The 22,471-nt window shown below is 40.3% G+C and overlaps 1 protein-coding gene and 1 long non-coding RNA gene across 3 annotated transcripts; one reads left to right on the forward strand and one right to left on the reverse strand.

Annotated features, from left to right (window-relative positions):
* Positions 1-237: 237 nt before the first annotated feature.
* si:ch211-156j16.1 (uncharacterized protein LOC564557 homolog) lies at positions 238-14,151 on the forward strand. 2 transcript variants are annotated; one of them, XM_035941220.2, is made up of 5 exons: positions 238-876; positions 9,551-9,931; positions 10,151-10,259; positions 11,781-11,829; positions 12,555-14,151. In XM_035941220.2, exons 1-5 carry the CDS (start codon positions 813-815, stop codon positions 12,609-12,611), a joined length of 660 nt encoding a protein of 219 aa, XP_035797113.1. In that variant the 5' UTR covers positions 238-812; the 3' UTR covers positions 12,612-14,151. The 2 variants fall into 2 exon arrangements, with proteins under 2 accessions (XP_035797113.1, XP_023150472.1); XM_023294704.3 differs by lacking the exon at positions 11,781-11,829 and having other exon boundaries at positions 359-876.
* Positions 14,152-19,740: 5,589 nt separating this feature from the next.
* LOC129349475 (uncharacterized) lies at positions 19,741-20,355 on the reverse strand. Its single transcript, XR_008602488.1, has 2 exons — positions 19,997-20,355; positions 19,741-19,891 (listed from the first exon to the last, which is right to left on the reverse strand). It is a non-coding gene; the product is annotated as an uncharacterized LOC129349475 (long non-coding RNA).
* Between the last annotated feature and the right edge of the window lie 2,116 nt (positions 20,356-22,471).

Here is a 22,471-nt window from a genome sequence, read left to right on the forward strand (position 1 = left end):
AACGTGTGATTAAGGATTATTTGAGGAAGCTCTGTTTACATCTCTCTCCATTCATTCAGAAATGCTTTCTAATGGTCTGAGCCACCCAGTTGTAGTTTGGAGTGCCTGTTTTGTCTTGATAAATAAGTCCAACGGTCTATTTCCAAGTGTGTGTGTGTGTGTGTGTGTGTGTGTGTGTGTGTGTGTGTGTGTGCTGCTGATATTGCAGGGTTTGCAAACAGGAGGGCTGGGCACCGAGAGGAGAGCTTCCACAGGGCCGGACCCGTCTAACTGCCCCTATCCAGACGCCCTCCTCCCCAACCTAACCTGCCCCTTTGCTCCACAGCCCGCCCAGCCCACCACCACCACCACCACCACCACCACCACCACCAGTACCAGCACCCCTCCTCCACTCAAACGCACCCTCTTTTCCCTCTCTCTCCTGCTGTGTGCCATTCCCTCTCTCTCTCTCTCTCTCCTTACACTTCCTCCAAGTGGCCAGGGCTCCTCTCTTTTCTCTTGTCCTCTCCACATCCCTCCACCACTCCTTCTTCTCCCTCCACAGCGACCAATTCACCGGCTCCATCTTCACCTCCTCAGGTTGAAAAAAAAAGAAGAAGCAGGATCTCTTTCCCAGAACTTCCCCTCCGAACATCTGTTTGTTTATTTTTTGGTCCGTCCTCACCGGTTTTCCCTGCGGAGAGGCCTGTCGGTGAGCGTGTCTGGCGTGTGCGAGGGTCTCCGGTGTCGTGCTCTTTGCCCCCGAGGGACTCCCCTGAAAGCTTTTTGACCGGAGAGAAGATCGCAGGAGAAGAAGAAGTTTTTCCCTCACGATGAAAGTTCAGCTGCTGCTCCTCCTGGCCCTGGCCGGCCCTTTCTGTGCCTTCACTCGTGCAAGTAAGTGAACTGTGTGCTGCTGTTAGCACACTGTGTCCCCTCTCTGCCTCCATGTGCCCACACCACTCCACTCTTTGTCTGCTTTAATCCTGTTGTGTGAATGATAACACTCCAGACGCTGCGTTCAAGTGGTTCAAGAAAAGCTCCAGTTTTAATTTTTTTTATCAATAAATACAGTTAATTAGATTGTTTTTGTTTAAATCTTCACACACCTTTAATCATTTTAATATTTTGATTGAAATATTGTCACTTAATGCTGATTTTTGCTGTCTTTTGAGCCCGCTGTAGATGAGAATCACTGACACAAAAGCAGCATCTTTTTAAACGAATATATTATTTAAACGCTAAATGGATGCTGTATGTTAAGTTTAACAGATAACCTCATCCCGCCTTGCTGTGTTTCTTTCCACGCTTGTTCCCACTCCTGAGCACCGGACAGCAGGAAAAGTTTGATTCGAGGCATTTGAGACACGAGGGGAAAACATGATGTAATAGCAGGAGCTCTGCTGCCTCGTGTCTGTAAATTCTTGGCACTGGCTAAGAGAAGAAGGGAATATCCTTTGGAAGCCTCCCAAAACAGTGCTCATATGCAGGGAGGTGGGTGGGGGGGGGACTGTAAACTGTAACGGACACCGTACACATTTATCTGAAAGCCTATCCACTGCTTCCTCTCATTTTACCCCTCATTCTGTCCTTTCTCTCCCTCCTGCTGCAGCTACTTTCCTCCTTTTCTTTATATTTTTTATTCTTTATGTCTCTGCTCCGTCTCCTGTCTTTCTCCCCAGTTTGCAGGTTTTTCCTTCCTTTATTCTTTCTGTGCTTCCTTCCCTTTGCGCTGACCAGGGGTCGCCCAGGAGAGGCAGCGTTCAGCGGGGAGGGGGGTGTGGCGGAGGGCTGGAGGGCAGGGCAGGGCTGCTTCGCGTGAGTGTATTAATAGAGGAAGGCTCTATATTTAAGAGGGTCATATGGATGAGAGACGATGAGATTTAAGAGGTGCCCCACCCTCCCCTACCCGTGTGTTGTCAGTCCGTGTGCTGCGCCACCCCTTGGCATTTACCCATCTTTGGTGGGGTATCAAGCTTTACCACTTAAAACCCCCACCTTCCCCTCCTCTCCAGCCTTCCCCCTCGACTCGCTGCCCCCTTTCCCCTGTTCCAACTTGATGAGCCTAACCCTGGGAGACGGAGTTGGTATAGGCACCGGGAGGGGAACAGTAGAGGGGTCTATTTTTAAGCAACAACCTTTACCAGACGACATGCCTGCACCATTTCCATGGAGGTTTACTCTGAAAACTTTCAGAACGCTTCTCAACTCCGCTCCTTCCTCATCCGTGCCCTCTTAAATGGGGTCTTTTAACCCCATCGCCTCAGCTCTCTTAACTAGGAAGCCCCATGAATCCTGTTAAAAAAAAAAAAAAAAAAAAAAGCCCTCCTCCTGGTCTCCTTCTTAATGAGTTTTGTCTGCCTCGCCGGGCCAATAACACCGCCGTCACATCTGGCCGCTGAAGGGAGAGGTCAATGGCCTTTGTCCACGGCCGCTCTAAGAAATGACTCAAATGTTGCGCTCACGCTCCAAATATGAGACACATGCCAGTAAAGAGGGACGAGGAGGAAGGAGGACGGAGCGCTTCGCATGAGTCTCGTTTTAGGCAGGAAGAAAAAAGCGCCCAGTCATGCTTTAAAAATTTCCGCAATGAAAGAGAAACATCTGTTTATGGAAAAGGAGGCTGAGAGGCTGTTTGGCCTCCACCACACCCTGCAGACCTGAGGCTTCTGTCAGATCACGACTACCTCAGCAGCAGAGCCTCTCAAACCTCCCTGTGGAGACTCCTGGTGCCTTCTCTGTGAGTCCAGACACAAATGTCTCATATCAGTAGCACCTACGTGGGCTGCGAGGTGAGACATGGTGCAGGAGAAAATTAGAAAACAGAAGAAAAAAACAGAAGTAGTGGTGCTGCTGCTGCTGACAAATGAACACTTATGCAACCGGGTGAGTGTTTTATGATGTGGGAGTTTGGATTTGAAGGTTAGCGAGATTAGGAGTGCATTAAGACGCCTGCTTGATAAACTGGTAGAGGTCAGGAGGGTTTAATTTTATCTCGAGTGTTTAGTTTGGTTTGAAAAATGGAGCAAGTCGGAGTGATGACACGTGTTTATTTTGACATTTCTAGGATGTCCAGGTTCCTCACAGAAATGTTCTTTTACCCAAGTCATACCAGGAAGAGGGAAAACATCAGTTCCTGTGCATCGCTGACGACACCGGCTGAGAATTTTCCACTCTGGCCTGTCTCCTGTTTAAAATCCCCAGTGGGTGCGCTGCATGGCACAGCACCAGTATCTTTAGAGATGACTCTTACTGGTTTTGGCGGGGGAGGGTAACAGCATCTCATGTTGGGCGCCTGTATCTGCCCTCGTTTCCCTCCTTCAGCACCACAAAAACATTCCAGGGCTCCGAAGGTGGACGCAGTCCGACTCCCACACGGTGAATTAGCAGCAACACAAGCAGGAGGCCTTTAGCTGATTGGGATCGTAATGGATGGAAGCTGCTACTCCCTCCTGTCCCGTCTCACATCCATGCGTCCCTCCTTCTCTTCACTCTCTCTGTAGGTTTTTCTTCATGTCAGACCCCTCCAGCTCTGTATCATTTCCACCACTTTTCTCTCAGTCCTTCCCTGCCCGGCTGCCTTTTAAACTCCTCATCCTTCCTTTCCCACAAAAAGTCTTTTAGAGAAACTCGGAACTGATCCTTTGGGGTCAGAAATGATTGTGGTGTGTTTATTTTTTTAATGTGAAATCAATTTTTTTGTGTGCGTGTCCTGTTTATCCACAAACTTAATCTTTATTATCCCCAAAGGGCAGTTTGTCCCTAATCGTCCCTAATTGCATATCATTATGGTGTACTGCTGACTGCACCACATTCAAACCTCTCAATAGTAAAATATGATGATGAAAAGAAATATTAAAAATAAATTATCAAGAACAAAAAAATATGACAATAAAAGGAAATGAAGTGAAATAAAATAGAAAAAATTAAGATTAACATCACAAAAAATTGTGATAAATTGAAATAAAATAGATTGATATAATCAAATCATCATCAGTCATGGACAATAAATGTGACAATAAATCAAAAAAACTGATTAAAATAAAATCAGTCATTAACAAAAATTATGGGGATAAATTATGATACAGATTAATAAAAGACAAAAATATGATGATGAAATTAAATTAAAAAATAAAATCGAGTAAAATAAAATCAAATGTTTTGTCATAAACTAAAAACATATTGATAAAATAAAAATAAAATTGACTAAAACAACCAAATCATCAGTCATAGACAGAAAATGATGATGAAATATATATAAAATATAAAATAATATAGATTCAAATAATCAAATCAACATCATTCAAAAACAAAAAAAATATGAAATGAAATTTAAAAAAAAATAGATTAAAATAATAAAATCCTAATCACTCATAGATAAAAAAAAAAGACAATAGAATGAAATGAAGTAGACTAAAATAATCAAATCATCATCAGTCTTAGACAAGAAACACCAACAGAATAGATTAAAATAATCAAGTCATCAATCAGAGAAAAAATAATGTCAATAAAATGAAATAAAATAGAAAAATTAAATCACATCTAACTTTTTTCTTTATTTTAATAAGTTACTTGAGGTAAATGTTTTTGTAGTTTGAGTCCAGCAGCCCTTTAAAGCCCCTAAAGCACTTGCTAACCCCTGCTGAGGACAGGATGATGTTTCAGGCATGCTTGACATGGAAATGAATATGAGGAAGTGCCCCACTTAAGGTCAGGAATAACAAGGACAACGACAGAGTTATGTTTGTCCTGTTAGTGGCTGCTCATCATTAGACACATGAGAGGCGCGAGGTGTGCAGAAACTCTCCCTTAACTGGACTAAAAGCCTCAGAAACCCTTAAGAGCATCTGTGGTCCGGCTCCTCGTCTCTGAGCCCCCTGAGGATTAACACGGAGCCGCCGACATATTAACCACTAGACACGGTCACACATCCTGCTGGAAGTGCAGACGGCAAATCAGAGACAGACCAGGTGAAGCTTTAAGACAGAGTCCAGAGACCAGTGGGCCGGACCAGTAAAATCACAGCATAGTAACCAATAAATAACCACAACTCCACATTTTCCCTTTGTTTTAGTGCTAAAATGTAAGTTTTGAAAATGTTCACATTTAAGGAATTATCTTTTTACAAAACATAATGAACAACCTGAAATTTCTTAAGAAAAATGAGTTGAATTCCAGTAACATTCAGCCTCAGTTTCTCATTTCCACAACACAACTTCCAGATCACAGAGTGTCGACTAAGGAACACAACATTTAGTCACAGCTATCTGGAACTGAATGATGCAGTATTTTACTGTGTGATCAACTCGACAAAAGTCAGACAAAACAAGACAAAAAACATCAAAAACAAGACAAAATATTACAAAAACAAGACACAGTATGACAAAAAATGAGACAAATGACACGAAACAAAACAAAAAAGAGATATTAAAAATTAGACAAAAAAAATTACAAAGTGCCAAAAAAGACACAAAATGACAAAAACAAGACAAAAAATTGCACAGATGAGACAAAAAATGAAAAAAGCAAGAAACAAAACGACAAAAAATTAGACACAAAAGACAAGCGAGACAAAAAGGAAATGCAAAATGGCAAAAAACAGAAACAAAACAATAAAAACATGAGACAAAATACAGACAAAAACCAACAAAAATGAGAAAATATTACAAAAACAAGACACAAAACGACAAAAAATAAGACGAACGACATTAAACAAAACTAAAAAAAAGACAAAAAAAATTAGAAGTTACAAAGCAACAAAAAAGACACAAAATGACAAAAATGAGACAAAAAATTACACAAATGAGACAAAAAATGGAAAAACCAAGAAACAAAATGACAAAAAATTAGACACAAAAGACGAGCAAGACAAAAAGGAAATACAAAAAGACAAAAAACAGAAACATAACGACAAAAACGTGAGACAAACAACAAAATACAGACAAAAACAACAAAGAAAAGACAAAATATTACAAAAACAAGACACAAAATGACAAAAAAGACAAACGACACGAAACAAAACAACAAAAAGAGACAAGAAATTTGATAAAAGTTACAAAGTGGCAAAAAAGACACAAAATGACAAAAAAATACAAAAAAATTGCACAAATGAGAGAAAAAATGAAAAAAACGAAAAGCAAAACAAAAAATTAGACACAAAAGACAAGCAAGACACAAAGGAAATGCAAAATGACAAAAAAAGAAATAAAATGACAAAAACATGAGACAAACGATACAAAACAAAACAAAAAAGAGACAAAAAGTTACAAAGTGACAAAAAAGACAGGCAAAAAAGACAAATAAGACAAAAAGGAAATGCAAAATGACAAAAAACATGAGACAAACGACAAAATACAGACAAAAAAACAAGAAAAAAATATTACAAAAACAAGACACAAAACGACAAACAATGAGCAATCTAATATTTAACTTTTTGATCAAAACAACTTGCCATGGTCCATAAATTATTTTAAATTTATAGTTTCACAAATGTACAATCTGCAGTTAATGTCTTCTGTGTAATTTTTGCACATTAAAAAGTCGTCTCGCGGGCCGGATTCCACCCTTTGGCAGGCCGCTTTTGGCCCGCGGGCCGCATGTTTGACACCCCTGCTTTAAGACATTCCCTCAGAGCTGCCCTCCACCCTTTCGCTTTCCCATCTGGCCGCCCTACTTCTTTTCCTCCAGGGATTCTCAGCAGCAAACCTCTCCTCGGGGAGTGGCAGAATCACACACAGGAAGATAAGAGTAGATTAAAAGGAAAATGACAGCAGAGGGGATGCAGGCTGCAACGGTTACTCACTAACAGCTGCAGTAGAGTTTGCACGCCGCAGAGGAAACACTACTCAGAGCTAATTGTGGGAACTGTACACATAATGAAGCAATTGTTAGTGGAGGTCGAGGGGGCGATTACACATAGTGGACGTCCATACGCTGTGAAGCGCAGAGCGTTTTATCATCGCTTACAGACGTTCCAAACAAACAGTCCGAGCCGCCACTTGAAAACCCCCTCCAATAGTCTGCCATAGTGGGAACAAATGTTTTGTTATATTTACCCGCCTGTTGCTAATGAACGCACCGGTTGTCAGAGCAGACCATTCAGAGTTATTTTTACCCCGGGTAAAGTATTCGCTATTATTTCAAGTATTTAGAAAGAAGTGGACAGAACGGGCATGAAGAGAGCATGATGTCAGACGCTAAGTTTAGAGGACTCACTTCTGCTCTCTGCACTGAGAAAGCTTTCAAGGATAAGTAGGTTTTTTTACTTTTCCAAAGCAAAGAAGCAAATTTCAGGCCAACATCTTGTCAGTGGAAAGTTAACTGCAGACTGTAATTTTGTGAAATCTGCCTCCTTAATTTGGAAGCAGCGCTGTCCAGGCTGAGCTTTCAGTTGTGGCTGGAGGGATGTCGAACATGGGGAGATGGAGCGAGGCTTATTGGAGGGAAATGATTAGTTTGAACCCGGGCCGGTTCATCGTCCAGGCCTTGATGAAAGACAGAAGGATAAGTAGATGCCTTTACATGCTCAGGACAAAATGGGAGCTTCTATTTCACTGCGAGCACAGATGGACTTCTGGAACCTGTCTTTGGATGTTAGAAAAAGCTGAAAATGACTCAAGATTCACTACACTTCACTACTTTTCTGTTTCATGAGCAGGTTTAGTTCTGCTGAGAAAGTCTTTAGAAAAACTGCAGCTCATCCAGTTGTGTTGTTTCTCACACGTTGTTCAGGCGTTGTCCCTGCAGCCCCACCCTCGATGATTGCACATATTAAGCGAGCCGAGGGTTAACAAGGCTTTCCCGCGCTGCAGCGGCTCCCTCCACAGGAAATGAGGCAGAGGATGTGGCATGAATGTACGCAAACAGCCCTGAAGGATGGAGCGGTGGAGGAGGGGAGGGAGGATGTAGATTTTGTGAGGTCACTGGGTGGTGTTGGACACGATGTCTGGGCGACCACGTGTCGACGATGGGAGAACCGTTACGAAAGAGGAAAAGGTCAAGTCGCGACTTTGTGATGTCAGGGAAGAATGCAAACATTTGGTTTGGTCATTTTTGACCTTTTTTGCACCCAGACTGACAGACAGGGGAAGTTTTTGCACCATTACTGCCCTAAATATGGCCATTGAAAAGGCAGGAAAGTACACAATTTATTATCCTTTCGCATCAATATAGAGTTCACATATTAAGATATAGTAATACTGTTCACAGTTATCATGTGTAGAATGGTTGTAGCAACTCAATAGGTTGTACGTTTTTCATTTAGTGTGACTCCTTTTAATTTTTTGCCTTGATGGTATTGTGGCCAAAGAATCTCTCTTCATCAATTCGGTCATATTTTGTCTTCCTGTGAGTCTATAGGTTTGTGTCTTTTACTGGAGGGTAGGTCAGGAATGTCAAACTCTTGATCACAAAAATAAGTGAGGAACAAGTAGAAAAGTGCAAAATATGTGTGTTTTTTCCCATTGGATTCTCTGCTGTCTGTCTATATGAAGTGCTATTAGATAACATATGTTGTGAATTGGGGCTGCACAGTGGTGTAGTGGTTAGCACTTTCGCCTTGCAGCAAGAAGGTCCCTGGTTCGCGTCCCGGCTTTCCCGGGATCTTTCTGCATGGAGTTTGCATGTTCTCCCTGTGCATGCGTGGGTTTTCTCCGGGTACTCCGGCTTCCTCCCACAGTCCAAAAATATGCTGAGGTTAATTGATCATTCTAAATTGCCCGTAGGTGTGAATGTGAGAGTGATTGTTTGTCTCTGTATGTAGCCCTGTGACAGACTGGTGACCTGTCTAGGGTGTCCCCTGCCTTCACCTGAGTCAGCTGGGATAGACTCCAGCCCCCCCCATGACCCTAGTGAGGATTAAGCAGTGTATAGATAATGGATGGATGGATGGATGGATGTTGTGAATTGGCCCTATTTAAATACAGCTGAACTGAATTGAATTGGCATGTCTGAAATAAATCTATAAGCAAACATTACCTTGACTTTTGAAAATATATAACTATAGCAATATATTGCAGTGTTAACAATAGCAATATTTCATCCAAATTGCCTAAAAAGCTAATTAAAATTTGATATGTTTTCAATATTGAACATTTTCCTCTCAGGTTTACTTTTTTTACAGCCATTACGCTTTTTTTTTGCCCTTTTCTAACCTGTTAAATCTCAGCAGCACTATAAATTGACAAAAATCTAATTACAATTCGATGCTATTAATGCTGAAAATCAACCTTTCAGTTTTGTTCTTTGGAAACCATGACACAGTTTTTGGCTTTTTTCAACCCATTTGATCTCAGCAGCACCATAAGCAGTGTAACACAACATATAGACACCAAAAATACACTTGTATGCGCAACAACAGATTGCGTTTGTACCCACATGCGACTTAATGATAATATTAACTTTATTTATATATCCCCCTTCAAAAACAAGTGTTAGAGATACCAGAATTTCCAGTGAAGAAGTCAAACTCCCTTCTTTTTAGAAACAAGAAGATCCAGCTGAAATGAGACAAGACTGGAGAAAGAAAAGCTCTACATTAAACTGTGATCTTTCCACTGATTCCTCTCCCCAGGCCCCACAGAGCTCCCTGCAGACACCACCGAAGAGATCCCAGTGACAGCAGCCGTCCCTGATGCCACCAATGCTGCAAAAGAGGAACTTATCACTCTTGTCACCGGGCCCCCTGCCACCGAACCGGCGGCAGCCCCTGAAGAACTCATGACAGAGGTTGTCACCGAGGCAGCACCTGCAACCACGGTCATCATGGAAGAGGCCGTGGCTGAGACAGAAGGCCCCGTTGCTTCTACTGCAGCGGCACCAGAACCCCTCGTCACCGACGCTCCTGTCGTGACCGAAGCCCCGACCGAGGCTGCAGAGGTTCCAGACGTTCCAGCCGAGGCGACGGCGGCCGTGGAGACAAATGAGGAAGTTGTCGTTGAGGAGGGCTCAGAAGGTGAGGAAGCTGGCAGAGCGTACAGATCTGAGGTCAGATGTGATGAGGTTTGCAATGCCATAGATGGTTTACAAGCCGTGCATCCCTCCAGATGTGACTCTATTCCATCGTATTGTCTTTCCCTGACCTTCTCAGATGGCATTTGATCCATTCTTCCTCATTCTTGATGCGATTTAAGGATAATTAAGTCTGACAAATGGACTAACTCTTGTCTCACAGATGGCCTGAGCTCTGGTCAGGTAGTCGGCATCGTGATCGGCGCCCTGCTGGCGGTTGTCATCGTCATCGCCGTGGTGATCGCCGTGGTGAGGAGGATGGGCAAATACTCGTAAGTACCTCATCTCTTCAGTTGGACAGACATCAGGGATAGACTGATTATCGGCCCGGTCAATTTACAGAGACAATATTTGGTATTGTACCAATTATCGGTATTGTCATTTTTATTGACCAATTATTGATAAATGAGCTACTTCAGGTCTGATGCAGCCTCCTCTCTGTCACTCTGTGGTCTCAGGAATGTCTCTCAAGCAGAAAAGGCAAAGAACCGAACAAGAAACACAACCAGATAATTAACTACTTTCACAGTGGCTAAAGCTACGCTAATGGCTAGCAGCTAAGTTAGAAAGCAGCCACAGATTAACCTGAAACAAACTCTGGAAAACAATTACTAATAATGCTTTAAGATCTGGACCTTAGTGGACAATAATAAAAATGATAGAAAGAGTAAGAAAACAGAAGAACTGCAGATGTAGCTGCAGGAGACAAACTGATCAATCCTATTTTAACCCTCGTGTCGTCCTGCGGGTCAAAATTGACCTGGTTTAAAGTTTGAAAATGTGGGGAAAAAATATATATTCACAGTGAAACTTCTGATGTCCACATTTTCAACATTTTTGGGAAAGCTTTGAACATTTTTTGGTAGTCAAAAAGAAATGTTAAAAATGTTTCTTTAAGAACATTCACAAAAAATCAACCAAAATCCATTGATTTTTGCTGGATTTTGGTTGATTTTTTTGTGAATGTTCTTAAAGAAAATATTACAAGTTTTACTGATATATATGGAATCACTTTAGATATTTTTTTGGAAGATTTTTACTCATTTTTTGAAAATATTTACAAGAATTTTCTTGCCAAATTTGGGGGATTTTTTTAAAAAAAAAAACACTTAAGGGAAATTTTTAAAGAATTATTTAAATTTTCTTCCTGAAGGCTTTGCAAATTTTCAGAAATTTGGGGATTTTTTTTTGCTGAATTTTTGAATTTTTTTTCTGACAATATTTTTTGGTGCCCGTAAATGAGGACAACAGGAGGGTTAATCACTCCTATTTCTATTTTATATATTCAGTGATAATCACACTTATTAACGAAGAAGCCTAGTTATGAATGAGAGGCTCACTGCTGTCACATGCTGTTAAAACATTACATTTAATGTAAACAGGTTCCAAATATCAGTTATTGGCCTTTCAAGATCACCAATAATAGACATCAGTATCGGCCTTGGGAAAACCCATATCAGTTGATTTCTAATTTACATTCATAACCACACAGACAGCTTGAATCCATGCCGTGTAATGAGTCATAGCTTCTGGATTCCCCTAAATATGGAGTCAAAATGCTCGCAGTCATCAGTGACAAAACCACTGATGTGAAATGAGAGTTGTTGCGTGAGATAAGATGACCTCAAAGGCTCGACATGAACCGCATTTCAACCACACGTTTGATCGTCCTCTCATGAGATCCTTCCGAAGTGACAGATTTCCCACGAACTGCACCCTCCCCTGTGAGAACACAATGATTAATGCTAATGACGATGAATGCTGACGGTGATGGATTTCTGTTTGTGTCACAGGTCTGCCAAGAACAAAAAACCTGCCAAAAAAGACAGCATTATGGTTTCTGTAAATTTCAAACTATTTGATTCTTTCAGCTAATCACTGTTAACCCTTTCGCCCACCTTTTCATTTACAGATGTTTAACAGATGTCTTTCTCCCCTCCTTAAAAACAAAAAAACACTGACAAATGGTTGCTTTTGCTTTTGCTGACACAGTCTCATGTTTCTAGGAGAAAAATCAGGCATTCATGGTGACAAACTGGGCATGTTAAAGGTCACTTGTTTATTGACTCAGAGTCTGTATTTGGTCACCAAGTAAACTGGATTTATACTCCCTGTTTGATTTGATCCCAGAAACAGAGGGCTTGTGTTTATTAGAAGTGCAAACCATCAATGTCTTTTTCATTTTTGTCTATTTTGTGTATTAAAAAGCATATTTCAAAGTGTATCATCTTGAGATCCCCGTCTAAAAAGAGAAATGTAGCCTAAAAGCTAATCTTGTCCTCTCCCAAGCAAGTTAAACCAAATGTTTCCCCCTTTAAGCCTCTTATATTGTTTCCTTTTGGTAAATTGTCCTACATCTTTAATCTGTTAATTAAATCTACGAACCAGCTTTTTTCATCACCCTTTTTTCCATTGTCAACGTCCATTTACCCAGATAATGAAGAAATTAATAGTAAATAGCAAGTAACAAATCCTCCAATTAATTAACCTCACGTTAATATGAACCATAAACATAATAATCCTCACTGACTGTCTCTCTCTCTCTCTTCTTTTTTTCTATCCCACAGGCCTTGAGGAAAAAGTCAGCCAAGCAGCAGGAGCGTGCAAAGTTCTGGAAATTCTGAACTACTGAACTGTGATGTTATTTCTGATCATTAAAACAAGCACGATCCCAGAACTGAATTAATCTAACCAGGACTCTGAACTGTTGCCAAAAAACAAACAAACCAAAAAAAAAAAAAAGAAACCGAGGGGGAGGGAGGTTTGTGTGTGTTAATGTATATACTGCATGTATGTGAGATGAGACGGGGTTACATGAGCCGACATCCTCACCTCCCCTGCTACCTCCTCCATCCCTGGGAGCTGCTGATAATAAAAGGCTCCGTCAGCCCCCTTACTCCCTTGAAGAGAACAAAACAAGGTGACAGCAGGATGTCACAAAGAATTTCAGGGCTTTTCAAATGCATTTTATAGAGAAAAAGAGAGAGAGAGAAGAAGGGGGATTATCTGACATCCAGGGGAAAATTCTCTCCTTTTAAAGTGATGTAGCGACTGACTTAGATTAATGCTGAAGTTGGAGGAAAGGAATATAGAAATGGAAAATACTGACAAAAAATATATATAAATCAAACCCACAAAGAGAGTCAGGATTAGGAAAGCAGGAAATACTGTTGCAAATTCCACAGGATGTATATACAATGCAAGGGGACTACATAGTATACAGCTAATGACTTTCTCATATGTTGCAGTTGCATAGGTTAGCATTTGATATTATGGAATACGCAGTATGTACAGGCAGCCGTAGGCTATTGTTGTGGCTAAAACAACCCCTGAGCACCAGCTAGAAGATCTTCTCATGTAGCCAGAATCCCTGACATGTGTTGGCCAACTGTATAAAGCACCGAGTGCAGAAGTTGCTCTGACATAACAGTCGTGAGGGCGAGCAGCGAGGGGAAAAGGCACCCTCATTTGCAAGAGTAACGTGACATTCTGCCCACTTTAACACTGACATATAAAAACCTAATACATATCTGTGAAATTTAGCAGAAGGGTTTGTGCCACTGTCTCTGGTATTCTCTAGCTAGCTAGGAAGATTTTAACTTTTGAAGTGCATTATTAATGTGAATTGACTCTACTTTTTAACTGACACCCATTCCAAAGAAAAAAGCAACACGACTTGTTCATTATAAGGGCTCACACACAGCCAGCAATAGCAGTGTCTTGACAATGTATTCATAGTAATTCTGTTCATAGTTAGATTACCAGAACAGCCATCCAGCCTTTAACTGGAGCTAACCCCACATTGCATGCACAGGATGACGTTTCACAGTTGCACTTCATCGCAGTGCACAGTGTTAGGCAGTTTTATTGTTATTTTTTGCAATTGTAAGTGTGCTAAATGGGTCTGCAGATAATGAAGTCTCAACTTACCCCTGCTTGCTTTACAGACTTGTTTAATATGTGCACTGAATGAGTGGTATAATGTTTAATGAATAGGCTTTTAGACACTGCAAATGTTTGCAACGACGTGTTTGTTTCCTCCCTTCTGCTTCGCCACATATTATCACTTCTAGGTCTTTAATTTGTGCCGTCTGATTCGTTCAAGCCTTTTATTTAATTGCAGCGTTTTTGTTCATACTGTTTCAATAAAAAAACTGAAAAACACTCCATGGAAAGATCTCGCTAAATTGTTCACTAAAAGGTGTCTTTGTTGCATGAAAGTATCCCTGCATAGCAATTTCAAATATCTGCTTACTGTCATTTCCCCTCAATTAGATTATGTAGTTACCATGGAAACAGCTAAAAGCGAGCGCGTCATCCAGAGGCATTGTGCTCGCTCTTGAGTCAGGTCAAAATGCTCGCTACTGTTGTGCAGCACAGAAACATTATTAAAAGCTTCCACAGGGGCCGCGTCCAGCCGCCCGCTCTGATTGGACCGTTCAAGTAAAGCTTCAGATATTAAAAAAAAAAAACAGCCCCCTTTTCACAGCCGCCAGACTAACAGCACCAAATATGGACCAGCATATGGCCTTGAAACGCTGGGTCCGTTGAGCCTCTGACAGTTAGGTGTGTTCTTTGTGTCGTGTTGTGGGCTTTTTCATACGGTGCTGCTAAGCCGAGGCAGGGCTCCAACAGCAGGCTGCGAGTGGCACAGAGATGCTCTGTGTCTGGCCTCCCCTCTCCTCCGTGTGGTTTTAGGCAGCGGCCCAACACCCACCCTCCCAGCCTCTGCCCCAACGGCAGGGCTTCATAGCTCTCTTTAGCTCACTCTCCTCGCCTCACACTTCTGGGAACAATGGAGTCTTTTGAGAAGGGGCAAACGGAGAGGCTATGGGCCGTGGCTGGGAAGCTGCTCGCCCACAGCTCCCTCTCTCCCACCTCGGCGAAACGGGGGGAATTCTGTACATCTCTGCAGGGTGGAGTCACTTCCTGGGTGGGCCCGGCGGCGATCATGTGCTCTTACATGCTTTTAGAAAGTCACTCAGCACAAATCAGCAACTCTGTGCCCTCTGAGCAACATGTTAAAGCCATTAGAACAGTCATGCAGCAGCAAAATGTCTCAGCAAAGGCGGCTATTAAGACACACCATAAAAGAGTCGTGACACACAGCAGCACACACACTGCAAAAACTCCAAATCTTAGCAAGTCTGTCTTATTTTTAGTTAAAATATCTCACCCCACTTGATTTAAGATAAATTCACTTAACAAGTGACATTTCAGCTTAAAAATCTTAAGTCAAACAATCTTGAAATTATCTTGTTTTGAGTTGAATTTTATAAGAAAATTCAAAATAGGTTTAACCCTTGTGTCGTCCTGCGGGTCAAATTAACCCATTTTAAAGTTTGAAAATGTGGGGGAAAAAAAACATTTTCACAGTGAAACTTCTGATGTCCACATTTTCAACATTTTTAGGAAATTTTTGAAAATTTTTTTTGTGGAAAAAAAATGTTAAAAAAGAATGTTTCTTTAAGAACATTCACATAAAAATCAACCAAAACCCAGCGAACTTTGCTGGATTTTGGTTGATTTTTATGTGAATGTTCTTAAAGAAAATATTAGAAGTTTGTGATTATATAAAGTGATTATATATGTAATCACTCTCAATATACTTTAGATATTTTTAGGATTTTTTTTGGAAGATTTTTGCTCATTTTTTGAAAATATTTACAAGAATTTTCTTGCCAAATCTGGGGAATTTTTTTAAAAATGAAACTTTTAGGGAAACTTTTAAGGAATTTTTGGAGTTTTCTTCCTGAAGGTTTTGCAAATTTTCAGAAATTTGGGGAATTTTTTGGCAGATTTTTTTTGGGATTTTTTTTCAGAAAAGGAAACAGTATTTTTTGGTGCCCATAAATGAAGACAACAGGAGGGTTAATACATCTCAAATTAGGACGTTACATGAAAGCAAAGATCTATTTTTGAGTGCAAAACTACAATTTTTTTTAGCATGTCTGGCTTATTTTAAACACCTAAGCTTGACAATCCTGATAAAATAGAGCTTAAAATAAGTTTTCCCAGCTAATTTTAAGATCTCAAGATTCTAAATATCATATCTTATTTGAAGAAATCTTACCAAGCCATTTTTCACTTGTTCTTTTGGCAGATTTTTTCACTTTTTTCAAGGTAAAAGTTCCTTGAAATATGTTTTTTTTCTTGTTTTGAGAAGGGCATTTTTTCCAGTGCAGGTCCATGTCTCATCTTTAATTATCAGACTCCAAACCGCTTGCCTATGTGGCACGCAGGCATAAACATGAGGAAGCTCTGCATGTTCACGTGTGTGTTTGGCGTGTGTCATGTAACATACAGTATCCGTAAACACGTACACGGTGTACGAGGCCAGACGTGCAAAATGAATCAATGCGTTCATCAGAGGCTACTCCCTGCACAAAGTTTTCCCTCCCTTTTCCTGCACTCATCTAACGGCGACTGAAAAACATGAGAGGAAGGAAGAAAGCGCTCAGCTCCTGCAGACAGATACCTCCTGCTCTAACCTAAACCAGACTGGTGCATGTGGATTCAGCAGAAGAATGTGTGTTTATTTCGGTCTAGTGGCAACCAGAAATACATGGTCGCTGGGAGCTGCCTGTTTGGAACATATTCCACACAGAAGATGGTTTAATTCGGTCATCATTTCTATTTGGAGCAAAGCTGTAATGCTCACTCAACAAAAAGTTAATACCAGCAGTGTAATGAAAGTACAGATTATAAAACGACAGTGGATTCTGGTGGATTTGTTATGTGCAACAGCTGTTTGTCTTATATGACATTTTGGCCCGTAGCCTGCCTGAGCTCACTCTTATCACTTCAAAAAAAACAAGCAAATGATGAAATTCTGCAGTGTTAAAAAGATGTTCTAATCCTGTTGTGTTTATATGATGTTTTGAAGTGATTTAGGAAAGGATATAAACACTTTCTGAAATAAGCAAGTACAAGAGTACAAATATACAGAAAAAGCTGCTACACCACACCCAGGAAGGAATGGGAAAGGAGCTATTTCTTTAAATAAATAAAATGTAGCTGCACACTAAATATCCAAGCTTATTTTTCAAGTATCATGAAATAGCTTTGGACACTTTTGCTTTCCTGTTTAGGATATATATCACTGTAATTCTTATTTTTAAAACTGTTGCAGAAAAAAATGTTTGCACTGTCAGGTAGCAATGAAGTCCGGTTCGAGATTTAAAATGAACAAGTTGGCTTTTTCTTCATCTAATGTAGGCACATTTTAAGCAAATTTGTCACCATCTATTGGTAATTGCTGTCTAAGCACATCAGTGGAGTGCAAGTGCATTAATTCAGTTTGTGCCACAAAGATGTTTTCTACTTAAAATTGAAAAAAATAACTTGCTCCAATATGAGCCCTTATTGGTCGAAACTCAACCAACTAACTGTGGATCTTTGCAAAATTTCATATTGTGTTTGGTTTACCAAAGCATTATTTTGTCAGGCATGAAGATGTCAGTCATCTGCTTCATTCACTTGATCTAAGATCGTTATATTTTAACAGATCCTTTTAACCTTAACGTAAACATTATGCTATGTGAGAAACATCCAGAAACAATATAAAGCTGCCAGTTCATCGGCCTGTATGTCCTGACTATGGGAAGAAGCTGCAGTATGTGGAGGAAACGCATACAAAACACACAGAGAATACACAAGTTCCACACAGAAAGGCCTCATCTGGGCAGGGCAGGTTCCTGTGTCACATAATAACCTACAGCTGGCTGAATCAGAAACAGTTTGAGAATATACCCTTAATTCAGCGCTTTTCAGAAACAGCTATCTGGGACATGATACTTCAAAAGTGCTGACCAAAATGCAAGTGTGCCATAGATTGATGCTTTGTTTAAATCTGCACAGTTTTAATTTTGTCACAGCTACAGGAGAATACAGACTGATAAGACACTGATGTAAACAAGTAGCAGCAGCAGGTTTCCATGTATTCCATGTATTCCATGGAGCTGACATGAATACCGTCCTGCAGTGGCTGCAGCTCTGTGGCAGATCCGCTTGCATGCAACGAGCCCCACATGTCAGGCCTATAGAGTGCAGGGGTTTGTGATGTCATGACAAAAATGTCAGCCAATCGGCCTTTGAGTGCCAGAGACAGCTGGGCCCACGGGTGGATGGCGGGGCGGAGGAGAGAGGGAGGGTGCACGAAGCTGGGTGACAGGCTTACACAGTGTGTTTGTGTGTGGTCACGTACAGTACACCCATACTTTACATGCAGGGGATCAGTGAATGTGATTGTTGCAGCAGAGAGACAGTGAAAGCAGAGAAGGATTGATGGTGTGTGTGTTCAAGTATCTGTGCCTATGGCAGGCTACTTAATAGGGGCTAATGTGATCTCTAAATGGCTGTTTGTGTGCAACAAGTGAGAAGGGGCAGTGATTTTGGTGGGCACATGTATGTTTAGAGTTTTATTAGCTTGTGAGTGTGCTGTGTGTGCACGTACTGTCAGGGCATAAATACACAGTACAGTGGGCTACAGTTGTGTGCACTTACACGCACATGCTTTTGCGCTGCAGTTTGCGCTTGTGCTCCTACGTGTTCGCATTTACATATTCGTCCCTGCACATCTGGCATCCCACTACATGAAGCCATTAAATTTTATTTCTTCCAAGTGACATGACATGTCGAGTGATCACAGGCGAGCCTTTGTCTGCGCTGGGTGCCACACATGTTCTATAAGAGGCCCTTATTGTTTCATACCCAGCTCTGCCTCACTGATCCGTCTGATACACAGACACGCTGTGGACCACCTCTCCTTCTCTCTCTGTCTTTGTCCCTGTTGTCCTATATGTTCATGTGGATGGTGAATGTTTCATTGTGCACAGAGTCATTGGCACGAACAGGCGCCCACTGCAACAGGACACGCTGCCAAGCATCTAGGATACACTATGTACCGGTTCACTTTCATAATCACACGGCTTCCTGTTAACTTTCATTGTTGTCTTACAGAGTGCAAGATGTTTAAAACTGAAGGGCTGTTTTGACATATGTTTGTTGTACTTTTGTCATCAATACAGTGGCTACAAGATCTCAACATTAACTCCAGCAGATCCAAGGTGCAACACTAACATAGTGTACAGCAGGGGTGTCAACCTCATCTTAGTTCAGGTTCCACATTCGTCCCAATCTGATCTCCAGTGGACCGGACCAGTAACATCACAGCATAATAACCTATAAATAACCACAACTCCTAATTTTTTATTTGTTTTAATGCAAAAAAGTATAATTCTGAAAATGTTCACATTTAAGGAATTATCTTTTTTGCAAAAACATCGTGAACGACCTGAAATTTCTAAAGAAAAATAAGTTCAATTTCAGCAACATTGAAAATGAATGATATAGTATTTTACTTCATGATCAAAACAACAAAAGTCAGACAAAAAAAGACAAAAAAAACAACAAAAATCAAGACAAAATATTACAAAAATAAGACACAAAATGACAAAAGTCAGACAAAAAGCTAGACAAACGACACAAAACAAAACAAGAGAGAAAAAAATTTGACAAAAAAGTTACAAAACGACAAAAAATGGACAAATGACAAAAGAGACAAAAAAAGACAAAAAAGACACAAAACGACGAAAACAAGACAAAAAACAACAAATAAAGTGAAACACAAAATGACAAAAAATAACACAAAAAACAAAAGTCAGACAAAAAAAAGACAAAACACAATAAAAACAAGACAAAATATTACAAAAAATGAGACACAAAATGACAAAAGAACAGTGAACAATCTAGTATTTTAGTCTATGATCAAAACAACTTTATTTTAAATTTATAGTTTTACAATTTAAAATCTGCAGTTAATGTCCTCTCTGTAATTTTTGCACTTTGAGGGCCAGTTTTGGTCCGCGGGCCGCATGTTTGACACCCCTAGTGCACAGCTTACCTGCAGACAGAAATGCCCAGTATGTACATTACAGATGAAAATATCAAAACACAAATATGTAGAAAAGATCTGTCCTTTACAGTGCAGAGTGCATATCACACATACCATCTTTGTCAACTCTACTGCTGAGAACAACACCTAAGATCTCCAGGTATCAGTTAAATCTTCAAATATTAGACCTTTGTTGCTGTCTCTCTCTCTCAAACCTTAGGGATTTTGTTTCCAACTCCATGTCAACATGTAGTATCGCGTAGTAAACGTGTTGACCTTAGACTTGGCAGTGAAGCAAGTTGCCAATTTGAAACAAGGCAGATGTTTCTCCCCTGATTAACTTCTCAGACGTCATATCGGAGAGAAGGCACAAACTTCCAAACACGTGATGCAGTAGCAAATGTGAATTGACATTACCGCTGTGTACTTGTAGTTAGTAAGCTTGAGGCTTTTGCATGGTCCCATTGCAAAGATTTTCTCTCTGTGAACTCCCTTTCCTACCCCTCAGAAACACGATGCAACATGATGAGCCCTGATAGATGCTGTATGTGTAAAATGACTTTCAGTTGTAGCATTCCATCTCTGACTGCTCAACCATTTGTTTGTCACGGCTTCCAGGCAGTCAGCACCTGCTTATATGATGACTTGACGTATGTGTCTGACCCAATAGCTAACTGCTCATTTTAATTCCACAGCTGCAATGGCCATCAGCTGCGAAAGACATACTGGAGCCCTGGGCCTGTCCACATCGACCCGCTATGAAAGGCTATAAATAAGCATCATCCTGCCACTAGATTAACCATTCAGTGGCTAATACAGTTTGTTCCTTAAGATCTGTGTCAGTTCAACACACCAGCAACTTTACTGCCACGCTTGGGAGGTTCACCCTAGAACACTTAGAAAAGCCTGAATAGAGAGAGGCCTGTTATTTATGATCTTTCATTATGGCTCTCAGAGATCTGGCGTGTAGTTTGATAGTGAAACACTGCTCAGCCCACATACAGCATTGCAACAAGACACACACCATGCATGTTCCATGAGAACACCACCCCTGTGCTGTGTGATCTCACATATGTACTTGTGGGGTCTGGTAGAAACTCCTACAGATTGTTTCAAAGAGCTTCTATGATGAGGTGGAAATAATGTCATGTGAAACCAGATGGTGGCTTTCTCTCAGTGTAGGTGTGAACATTTTACGAGCTAATGCCAGTGCGATTCAATCGACAATTGTTGGGGGAAACAGAGAGCCGGTCGGGGGATGAGAACACACACTGGTGCACATCATTAATCTTCAACGTGTCGACACAATGATGCTGCTGTTTTCTCAGCAGCTGTGAAACAGAAATCACAACAGTAACAACAATTAACTAACAATATGTTTTTGCAAGATGAGCTCAAATCATATACTGTACACTTATAAGAATAAAATTGTGTGGTCTTATAAGTAACTTTTCTGCAGACAAGCTAATATTACTGTACTCATCTTGTTTTTGTTGTTGTTTACTTGAAAAGTGTTACAACTGATAATAATAACAGCATTATACGATATGGGTCGCTAATATTACCACTTCTAAAATGCTTATGCTGGTTATAGTTTGACCCACTGAGGCGCAGTGGAGTTACAACAGCCAACGTCTTTGCTTTGAGATTTTATTATATTGCACCCTCTATGGGACAAATTGCTACACTACAATGACAGTAAAATCTAGAAAAAAAAGTTGATATATTGCCACAAAAGAAATATCTGTCATGATTATCTCAACGTAATAAAAAGAACACAATCCAAACAATTTTTGAATCAGCTCATTTTATTATTGTTTAGCTAATTAGGAGGTGGCTGTTATTAAATTGGGACGGTTATTTAGTTGACATTTTAGTGATATCCAGTCATTTTTTATTAATAAGTGATTGTTTCCATAATAAATAATTATGGAATTTGTGAAGATATGATCATAATGAACAAAAAAAGTTTTGTTTAATAAAAAAAAAAAAAAAGAATAAAAATGTATGCAAGATATATCCAACTGACTTCAAAAGTTCCTCAATTATATATTGACCCGGACAATTTTTGAGTCATTTTGGACAATTTTCTTGTCATTTTCAACAAGTTTTATGTCAGCTTGGATCGTTTCTCCTCATTTTGGATCATTTTTGTGTCTTTGGGATCATTTTCGAGTCATTTAGGACAAATTTCATGTCATTCTGGGCGGGTCAATATATAATTGCGGGAATTTTTGTAACATAGTTGACATTTTAGTGATATCCAGTCTTAACTTTTAATAAAAATGTATGCAAGATATATCCCATGGACTTCAAAAGTCCCTCAATTATATATTGACTCGTATACGTTTTTAAATTATTGCATTTGAGTTCGAGTTGTCCACACAAAGCAGTACATAATTTATTATATCTAAAACAAGACAACATGAAAACTGGTCATGTGTTAGAGAAATACTTGTAATACGTTTTAAAAAGCCTGTAAAGTTACACCTACAGTACAACTATTTGTTCATCCTGGCCACGATGCATTGATGTTCTCGCTTTGGTCCCAGGTGACAGCTGCCGTTTGCCTTTTAACAAACCTGCCGC

Source organism: Amphiprion ocellaris, chromosome 8, assembly GCF_022539595.1.
Source record: "Amphiprion ocellaris isolate individual 3 ecotype Okinawa chromosome 8, ASM2253959v1, whole genome shotgun sequence".
Taxonomy (NCBI): domain Eukaryota; kingdom Metazoa; phylum Chordata; class Actinopteri; family Pomacentridae; genus Amphiprion; species Amphiprion ocellaris.

What these genes read in the sequence shown, in the direction of transcription:
- si:ch211-156j16.1 (XM_035941220.2), top strand. Translation starts at nt 813, where the DNA reads ATGAAAGTTCAGCTGCTGCTCCTCCTGGCCCTGGCCGGCCCTTTCTGT. An exon ending in CGTTGAGGAGGGCTCAGAAG is followed by an intron (nt 9,932 to 10,150) that starts GTGAGGAAGCTG and finishes CTTGTCTCACAG; the next exon opens with ATGGCCTGAGCTCTGGTCAG. An exon ending in AAGACAGCATTATGGTTTCT is followed by an intron (nt 11,830 to 12,554) that starts GTAAATTTCAAA and finishes TCTATCCCACAG; the next exon opens with GCCTTGAGGAAAAAGTCAGC.